The sequence below is a fragment of the Anomaloglossus baeobatrachus genome, chromosome 1, assembly GCF_048569485.1.
Source record: "Anomaloglossus baeobatrachus isolate aAnoBae1 chromosome 1, aAnoBae1.hap1, whole genome shotgun sequence".
NCBI lineage: Eukaryota > Metazoa > Chordata > Amphibia > Anura > Aromobatidae > Anomaloglossus > Anomaloglossus baeobatrachus.
The window spans coordinates 480,613,699-480,624,444 of NC_134353.1; the positions used below are offsets into that span (position 1 = coordinate 480,613,699).

At 46.3% G+C, this 10,746-nt stretch overlaps 1 protein-coding gene across 1 annotated transcript in view; it reads right to left on the reverse strand.

Moving 5' to 3' along the window:
- TMEM38A (transmembrane protein 38A) overlaps positions 1-3,617 on the reverse strand; it is a 57,503-nt gene extending 53,886 nt beyond the window's left edge. The window contains exon 1 of the mRNA XM_075338310.1: positions 3,349-3,617. Within this exon, the coding sequence (XP_075194425.1) occupies positions 3,349-3,472 (124 nt within the window). The 5' untranslated portion in view covers positions 3,473-3,617. The remainder of the gene's footprint in view (positions 1-3,348) is intronic.
- Between the last annotated feature and the right edge of the window lie 7,129 nt (positions 3,618-10,746).

Sequence of the window (10,746 nt, forward strand, 5' to 3'; positions counted from 1 at the left end):
AAACCTGAAAGTGCCTTTAATTTTTCAATCCGTTAGCCCCTTTTTCACTTGTTTGTTCTAGATCCATTTGCTCAATCAGAGCCTAGTCTGTTGATTTTCATCTCATTGCTTCATATCACCCGTTTCCAATTTTCTACTGTCCACGTTTTGTACAATTTTAGCAAACTTGTGCCAGCGCTTCCTATGTTGATATTGAAGATGAGGTTTCTTCACCTTTTTTGGGCCAATATTCCAGACTTGTGTAACGTGTGTTGCATGGACGTCTGTGATCTCACTATTACGAAGCATACGAATCTCCTCCACTGCCATGCTTGTTGCGCCAGAACTGATAGACCTTGTGATGAGCCGACTTGTTAACTCTGATATTTCGCCTGGAAAGCCACCCATTCTCCCAATTGTAACGGTGCTCAAATGATGCAGTTTGGCAATTTTCTTGGCCAAGGGATCACTATAGATGAGCAGGATGATGATGTTTCTCTTTTCATGGGAAATCTTTCTCATGGCTGCTTCTCGATATGAACCTGTGAACTTGTGCTTTAGAATCAACCTAATAACACAATGAGCTATTAGGGAATGTGAGAACAGGTTGTAATTTATAGTATACAGGAGGAAAAAGATTATTCTACCACCAGGAGTAAAACAGTAACAATGCAGTGACATGACAAGATTCTCCTTAACTAATCAAATGCTAATTCAAATTGCAAGCCAAATGTATGTATAAGATAGCCAAGATTATTGTCTATAAAATGAAACTAGTCTCACGTTCAAAGCGGTAGTGGATGGTGAGATATGGAGCCTGAAAGTCAAAAGCGTGGGGCTACCCAACTAGGAGATGACGTTAGGGGCGATAAGGGTCAGGCTGGTTGAATTTCAACACCCAACCCTTTGCTTTGTGGGAGATAAGCCACTGGTAGCACTCACTGAGCTTTCTCTGTTCTCCTTATTGAAAACACATGAACGACCAACAGCGCTGATTACTCATGTGTATGGGGTAGTAAAAGAGAAAGCTGACAGCTGAATGAGTGTTGGACTGTCAGCTGCCATAGGTGTATGGGCAACTTTAACTTTTATATTTTATTTCAGTCAGGAGCAGATGCAGACAGAAAAGGTGCTCATTAGCAAGAACAGTATATGGGCCCTTTGCAGTCCAATAGCTCATCATAATGCACAATATCACCTGCTTTGAAGGTGGGTGGTAGTGGGACCCCATAGCTCTTGGGCCCCTGTGCGGCTACACAGGTTGCACAATGGTTTATCCATCTCAGATTACATTGCACATGGATGATTAGAGCAATGGTGCCATTTGCAGGATCTTCCTATTATAAGAATGAACAATGACTGCTAACAAACTCTATAGTATGAATATATATATATATATATATATATATATATATATATATGATTTGTTTTCTATTTTAACTACACATGGTAGCTGATCAGGGTTGTTAAGTAGTAACTGTATATTTTTCACTTTACGGAGCCACAATTTTTTGAGCATGTAGAGTAAAAACACCCTAAATCATATTTTGAGCTTGTGAGACAGGCTCAGGGAAAGCAGATGGAGTTCATCACTAAGAGGACAAAAAGGTACAACCATACCAGAACAGTATCCACTGTATTATTATTGTATGCATGATACATTTTACACCAGTCATGTAGATACGGCCTTATCAGTTAAAACAAATACTAGCACTTAGTCCATTTAGAAGATATGCATATTTTTAATGGTCTGGATAACCTATTTCTATACAAAACCATACAGCAGCAGTAGCTGCACTAAAAGTAATATGCAAATGTTGTCTCCATTTAAATCAGTGTATTTGCATCCCTCGTATAGAAATGAGATGAAAATTTACAGTAAAGCGGAAGCTGAATGTAAGAAAAACAAAGAAAAGAAACGGCCAGTACTTCATTCTTCATATTTGATTGTAGTGTATATCCTGTGAATCTATTGTACTCATCATACTACTACTGCTCAGTGAACGTTTTCTTCTAGCATACTATACAAGTGAGGCTGAAATAAAAGGCATAAGTCCATTCAGGCCATCTCATTAGCCTGCAATGTTGATTGAAGAACGGGCAAAAATTGTCACAAGACAAAAGGGAATTTTCTTTCTCTGGGGGAAAACAGTATTCCCATCTCCAAATAAGTGTACTGAAGTCATCAGGGGCCACAGCATGGACTGGGCTAGCGGGCCCTTGTGTGGCCATAGCTGGAGTTTTATACCAGCTGACCCTACATAGCTTTTCAGCTTCTGTGAATACAAATCTATGTCTTGCCTTTGCTTTTTAATGTGTTTATTCTATGCTATATTATACAGTGGAACCTTGGATTAAGAGTAACTTGGTTTGAGAGCGTTTTGCAAGACAAGCAAAGCTTTTTAGAAATGTGTAACTTGGTTTAAGAGCAATGCTTTGCAAGAAGAGCAAATACTCATCGTGCACACGTCTGGTTCTGTCCTTTCACCGTGCTCTGACCTGCTCTGGAGGTAACTTTCTGTACATATGTACTGTATACTGTATACCATTATACAGTACAGTATATACTATATAGCATTTCTATGAATTTGCATTTGTGGATACAGTATTGTACTCTTTTCGCTAACGAGTACAGCACATTGCTTATACTGTCCCTCCCGCACACCAACAATTTTATTGTAAGCTAAAGTGCAGTATAATTTGTTTTATGTTTTTTACTGCACTGTACAGTATTTTGTATTAGTGTACTGTAATCATTGTATATGAATACAGTACTGTATATTGTATTACTGTAATAAGTTTGTATAAATACAGTAAATATTTTTGGGTTGTGGAATGAATTGTCTGCGTTTCAATTATTTCCTATGGGAAAATTCGCTTTGATATAAGAGTAACTTGGTTTAAGAGCACACTCCCGGAACCAATTATACTCTTAATCCAAGGTTCCATTGTACTATGTTGGTATTATGGATAGTGATATACATTTATTTTTTGTTTATTGGTGTTTAATTTAACTGAAATGCTAAACTACAATTTTTGGACCCTCAACTTCATCCCCGCTACTACCTGAGAGATTACGACTGTTTCAGCATAATAGTCACAATTTTACAGATGAGTTCATACACTGCGTGTAAGAATTAAATATGTTTCTGAAGCCTTGCTTTACCCTAGTGGTATGAAAACAGCGAACAGTCCATCCATTCATTGTCTTACTATATTTTCAGTATCCTTAAAAGGTAAATTAGCAGTTGTCACAGACTCAGCCACTTAACCCCTTCATTGTTAACTATGTATGAAGAATGCATGCATGAGACTTGAGAAGCTAGTAAATACCATTAGTGCTCGTACATTTAAGCTGAAATGACCCACCTGGCTCATACTTGAGATATAAAATGGAGATAATATAATAAGCCACATCAAACAGTGGGAAGACCGGTAATTTGGAGAAAGATACAGCCAGGTCATCCAGGCTGAGAGATGACAGCAGCTCCATGGTGGTGGCTTAGCTTCCCACGCTGTCCTTGCTGATAGTGACAACAAGCCGCACTGGCTGTACAGGGGATCTATGGGGAGGGTTAGGGGGATGACAGCCAGTATGAGTGGGATCCCCTCTCCCACCTTCACCACTGCTAAAATAAACCAACGGTTGTGAGGGTTATATTTAGCTGACTGCAAGACGCCACTCCTCTGTGCTGCCTGCATGGGAGGGCGAATACACAATCGTAGAGCATTGCAGGACTTCCTTGTCGTCACATATTTATATTATCCATATTCAAGATCTCTTATCTCTAACCAACCTCCTGTATGTAGTCAAATGAAAATACAATCATGCCACTTTGTAGGCTAAAAATCTCAGTGCTGTTTATAGTAACGTATATGATTACAATAAAAGGTTTGCTATTTACCAGTAAACAACTCCAGTTGCCCATGTCTGGGTATCACAGTTCATACTTATCAAAGTGTCTCCAATGTGTAAAGGTTCTCCTAAGAGCACCGTGGTAGAGGGATACTTATAGACCAGTGGTCGGCAATTTATTTTACCATGGTCACATGAAAGATTGTGAGCATTGTGGAGAACTAATTGGCTGAAATTAAAGGGGTTATCCGTCTTCTTTGACTTTTTTTTTATTACCCTATGGGGCTACATTGGGGCAGGTAAGTAGATAGAGACCACTTACCTGCCCTGCTGTCAGCCCCTCTCCCCCGGCTCAGAGTGGTCATGTGACCGCTCCTGCCGCGATTTTGCTGCTTCCGGTCATTTCATGTCAACATGGGCAGGGCCATGTTGATATGCAAATGTGGAACAGCATGTCGCCTCCCTGCTGGGCTGTACAGTGCGAGGAGTCACCGCCCCCCTTCCCTGCACCCTCCCACACATTCCCCCGCACCTCTGTTACTCTGCAGTAACCTCCCCCTGCACTGCTGTGGGGTCCGTGACCTGGGGGCGGGGCCTGGCGGCAGCTGCCGTGGTGTCAGCGCCAGCACCGGGCCCCTGCTCAGGATCACACATTCAAATGTACCGGCATCACAGATGCCGGTACATTTGAAAGTGCTGATGAGAAGCAGCGCAGCGCTGCTTCTCATCACTGTCCCTCCCGCTGTCTGAGCTCTCTTCAGCACAGTGGTGACGTCAGAGCACAGACAGCGCGCGAACGTGCAGGAGCGGCGGGGACCGAGGACGGGTGAGTATGTATTCCTTACATGTGTTCCCGATGGGGGGCGGGCGGTGCAGAGCCATATGTGTGTATGTGCAGAGCCATATGTGTGCGTGTGCAGAGGCATATGTGTGCGTGTGCAGAGCCATATGTGTGCAGAGCCATATGTGTGCGTGTGCAGAGCCATATGTGTGCGTGTGCAGAGCCATATGTGTGCGTGTGCAGAGCCATATGTGTGCAGAGCCATATGTGTGCGGTACAGAGCCATATGTGTGCGGTGCAGAGCCATATGTGTGCGTGTGCGGTGCAGAGCCATATGTGTGCGTGTGCGGTGCAGAGCCATATGTGTGCGGTGCAGAGCCATATGTGTGCGTGTGCGGTACAGAGCCATATGTGTGCGTGTGCGGTACAGAGCCATATGTGTGCGTGTGCGGTGCACAGCCCGATGTGGGGCTGTTATTTGCAATGCTGTAGTCATAATAGGTCAGGTGCTGGGGCAGAATATACTGACAGGGAATGTGTGTGCAGGGGGCGGGCAGAGGGCGAGGCTGGACACTGGGGTGGGGCTGGACACTGAGGCTGGGTGGTGACAGCTCTGACTGAGGTTTTGCACAGGAAGTGGTCAGTTTGCTGGATCTGAATGTAAACAAGAGCTGCAGAGAATAAAGGGTGAATTCAAGAGGAACAAAAGTTAGAAAACAAAAAAATAACAATGTAGGTGTGATTTATATGACAATACAGCACAGATTAGCTTAACAAAAATGTTTGAGTTTATGTCGGATAACTCCTTTAATTTTGCTCAATATTAATATTAACATATTAATTCAAATTATTTTTAGTTAATGTTAATGAACCCTTTGATTAGTCGATGGGGCATTAGTTTCCCCAGACTAGTCAGCCCACTAGCATGTTATCATGCCCCTGTAGGCGTGATAATAACATGATTTACAAGAGCCGGCGTTATCGCCAGTTCTCTACATATTATGACCATGCATGCGGCTTTGTTACCTTACATCATTGAGCCTCTGAAGCTGGTTGTACACGTCCCGCCTCCAGAGAGGTGCACTGAGCATGATCGGAAGTGAAAAAGCCATCTTCAGCACTTGCTATCATGCGAAGTGAGCCTTTCTAAAGCTGGGATGCATACACCAAGCTTCAGAGGTTCAATAATGTAAGGAAGTGGTGGGGATGTTTTCTGTGGCACCTGGGCAGATTTCCAGGGGCGACAGTGCTTGGGCCGCCGAAGCAATCTTGCTGGACTCCAGCCCTTTAAATCCTCACATGCGTTTCTTGCACATGCAAATAAGTTCTCATGGTGACCAGTGCCAGCATGCTCAAGACTTACTTTGTGGGCAGATTTGGCTCTCTGTGCTTCCGTCACACAAAAGAAGAGCAGCAGCTTCACCGCTTCCAGCGATGTGTGCCGGGGGCCCGCCCTCCAGATCTATGTGCCCAGCACCCGCCGGTGCTTTGTGGCCACCCCTAGTGCTGTGTGGCTCTCCCAGATCTGTGTACCATCCTCCCAGTGTTGTGTGCCCCCCCAATGCTGTGTATCACCCCAGGTTTGTGTTCTCCCCAGTGATGTCTGTGCCCCTCGTGCTGTGTGTGCCACCCAATGTTGTGTACCACCCCAGTGATGTTCGTACCCCCCTAGTAATGCTTGTGCTCCACAAGTGCTGTCCGTGCCCCCCAGTGAAGTCTGTGCTCCCTTAGTGATGTCTGTTCCCGCCAGTGTTGTCCGTGACCCAAGCAGTGATGTCTGCTCCCTGAGTGATGTCTGTGTTCCCCCAGTGCTGCTGTCCATGCCCCCCCCTGCAGTGCTGTCTGTGCCCCACAGCAATCTTTATACCTCCCAGTGATGTGTTTGCCCGCAGCATCTCATGTGATCTGTACATCATATTGGAGATGCTGGGGGCATATAAATCACATTGGAGATGCTGGGGGCATGTACATCACATTGGAGATGCTGGGCATATACATCACATTGGAGATGCTGGGGGCATACACATCACTGGAGGAGATGTAGCATATACATCACAGGAGGGGTTGGGGGCATATAAGTCACAGGAGGAGCTGGGAGCAAATACGTGTCCCCAGCCCCTCGGGTAATGTATGTGCCCCCAGTGGCTCCTGTGATGTATGTACAGCAGTCCCAACGTCTCCTATGATGTATATACAGCAGTCCCAGCATTTTCTATATGATGTATATGCCTGCTATGAACTGGTAACTGGGGAGGATCACAAAAAATACCATTAATCAGGAAAAAACAAAAACCACAAGAGTAGATGGAAACTAAGCTGACCGCAATCCCCTATCTATTGGACAACACTAGAATACAAAGGAATAACAAGCCCACAACATGTAACGGCGGTGATATAAGAAAACACAATACACAGATAGAAGGTAGATTAGTAAATGTGAGGCCCGACTTACTAGATACAACAGGACAGGATAGATAACTGATTGCGGCCAGCAAAAAATCCTGCAAAAAATACCAAACACCTTATAGAAAAAAGGCCTAAGACCACACAGTCCCTCCCTCACTATATCAGGCAGACACTTTAAACAGAACTGCAGATATAATGGGAAGGGAAAAAACACAGAACAAATAACATTTCAAAGTGCAAATAATCAAAAACAGAACAAGGAGAAACTCCCTTTCTTGCAGAAGGAACTGCCCTGTCAAAAATAGCAGAGAGCCAGATCCTCACATGCAAGAAAACAAACACAGAAAAACATGAAAAACAACCATAAACACCCGAAAAGGTGCAGAACCAGCAATTAAGCAAAGAAAACCAGCAGACTTATCTGTAGTGAATTTTGGTGCAGGATAAATGGAGGAAACTGAAGGACAAACTCCAAGCCATCTTCAGAGGCAGAAGCAATCATTTATCACCGGCAGCAGCCAGGCAGAAACTGCTCACCTATATAAACCAGGCTGGTCTGCAATAGAACTTCCTGGATTCCTAATTAATTCCAACACCAGTTTGAGTCACAGATTCAGCTTCAGCTTCAATACCATTCCTGGCCACCAAAGGGAGCTCCACACCAGCACCCACTCGAATGACATTCACAACAGTACCCCCCTTGAGGAGGGGTCACCGAACCCTCACCAGAGCCACCGGGTCTTTCAGGATGGGCATGATGAAAGGCACGAACCAATCTGTCAGCATGAATGTCAGAAGCAAAAAAACAAGAATTGTCCTCCTGACCATAACCCTTCCACTTAACAAGGTAATGAAGCTTTCATCTATTAAGATGGGAATCCAAAATTTTCTCTACTTCATACTCAAGATCCCCTTCTAGCAAAACAGGATCAGGGGGTGCTGCCATGGGAACTGCTGGTTCCACATGTTTCTTCAACAAAGACTTATGAAAAACATTGTGAATTTTAAAAGATTCAGGAAGAACCAAACAAAAAGATACGGGATTAATAATCTCCGAAATCTTATAGGGCCCATCAAATCTAGGCTTAATTTTAGGCAAAGAAACTCTCATAGGAACATTCCTGGAGGACAACCAAACCATGTCCCCCACTTTAAAGAGAGGACCAACTGTCCTAGGTCGGTTGGCAAACCTTTCAGCATTCACCTGGGACTGAAACAATTTGTCCACTACTTGAGCTCAAATCCGCTGCATTCTCTCCACCACAGAATCAACTCCCGGGCAGGCCGAAGCCTCAACCTGCCCTGAAGAGAACCTGAAATGAAATCCAAAATTGTAGAAAAAAGGAGACATCAAAGTAGCAGAGCTTGCCCTACTATTGAGAGCAAACTCTGCCAAGGGCAAAAAAGAAACCCAGTCATCTTGATCCGCAGATACAAAACATCTCAATTATGGGGCGTGGCTAGCTATGGTGGTGTGAGGTTGCATCTCTGGGAGCTCCTGCAGCACCACCAATATTTCACCGGCTTATCTATAATAATCATGGGCAAATCTACAAGAAAGTCCAGGGCCCGGGCCTCCTCTCAACCCCCGACCACTAAGGGGGACATAGCCCACCTGCTCACTCGGGCTAATACCCTCCACCGTGGGACCGGAGGTTTCCCGCCGCTGGATCAGACCAGGGACCCGCCACATGACATGCTGCAGGGTGAGCACACAGCAGCTGGGACGGATCCCCAGGCTCCCCTGCAGCCCCCGGCAGCCAGACCACCACTGAGCCGGCCGGGTGAGGAATCCACGCAGAGGCTGGGAACGCGGCGGTCTGATGGAGGAGACGCCGCCGGCCAAGATGGCGGCCCCCCACGTGGAGACCCGGGCGGCAGCATGGAAGCGCCCGTGCCTGCAAAGAATGCACAGACCAGCGGCTCACTGGGAAGATCGCTCCTACCTGCATCAGATGTCACAGGCAAGGAGGGAGAGGACGGACACAGCACGGCAGCATCTGGGGAGGTGAGGTGTGGAGAGTGGGAGAATGGCGGCGCTATCCAGGAACAGGCTGCGGTGGATGAGGGCGCACCATGTGTCCTCTCAGCACTCAGGGCAGGACTGACAGGGGTGGATGGGGGGATGCCGGGCAGTGTTGCAGCCACCATGCTCACAGGCTCTCCCCCCTTGCCATTTACCCAGGATGGGGACCCACAGAGGGGAAGAGGAGCAGAGGGGGGGTCACTATTCCCCAACACTCCGTGTTCACAGGCCCCCACACAAAGCCAGCAACAGGCCAGGGCGGATCCGGGGACCCCAGAAACGACCCCACAAGATCACATTATACACAATATGTGGACTGACCCCCCACTCTTGCACTTCTCTGATTCACCTACTCGGTGGTCGACGGGATCGTCCTGGCCCTCGACACCCCCCAGAGACGGCGAGAGATCAGAAACCAAGATCTGTGCTCTCCCCCCCGAGAAGGGACACAGACAACAATACACTCCCCTGTTTGTGAGGTGGTCCCCGCCGGAGGATCAGATGGGGCCCCATCCCTCAGTAGATTCAAACAACATCCGCAGGAGAATAGGGAGCTGCTGAAACATACATCCCAGGAGGAGAGCAGACCCGCTACCCTGGCAGACCTGCGTACATTACTGGAATCCATGCCTACCAAGCAAGATATAGCTAACTTGACCTCCAAGATTGTTGCTGAATTTAAACAGGAGTTTGCCAAAGTCCGCTCGAGGATGACAAACCTGTCAGCACAAGTGGACTCCCTAACTCAATCTCGTGACTCCACGATGAAAACCATACAAGAATTGACAGATACTGTTAAACAGCACTCCTCCCAACTACAAAACCTCCAAGCTACCTTGGATGATTTAGAAAACAGAAATAGGAGGAATAATTTACGGATCCGTGGCCTCCCAGAATCCATACTCACTGCGGACATCCCATCCACACTGACCTCCATTTTTAATGGGTTACTACGACGTCCGCCGGACACTTTTATTGAACTAGACAGGGCCCATAGAGCCCTACGACCCCCAGATCCCAATAATCCACATCCAAGGGATATAATTTGCCGGATACACTTTTTCCACCTCAAAGAACTAATTCTACAGGCTGCTCGCCAGAAACAAACACTCTCATACCAGGGCAAGACTATCCATATCATGCCAGATCTATCTAGATAGACACTGGCCCAAAGAGCAGCCCTTAAACCCCTGCTCACGCTTCTACAAAATAAGGGGATTCCCTTCAGATGGGGGTTCCCCTTCTCTCTATCAGTAAAGAAATGCCCTCAGATATTCACGATTAGAGCGCCTGGAGACTTACGTGGATTCCTGATGAATCTGAACCTTCCTACCATTACTCTCCCTGAATGGGAGATGCTCACAGAGAACGGAATGTCTCAAGTTAGAAAGCCCACAAGACCCTCGGCACGTCCTCCTCCAGGACCCCCCCCCCAGAGACAGACCAAAGGGAGGAAATAAAAAATAAGGGTCCAACTGCAGACCGTTGTATTGCGATCTGAAGACAGGACTTTGAGAGGAATCCCCAACGTTATTTCAGTTCAATATAAAACCTTTGTTCACCACCTTTGTGTAGATCAGGTTGACACATGAGTACGTGGGGACTGGAGAGAATGTTATAAACCCTGCTGTACTTGGTATTAGCTGTGGAGGGAGTTCCGTTGCTGGGAGCTACCCCAGAACTCCTTCAAGAACCCAG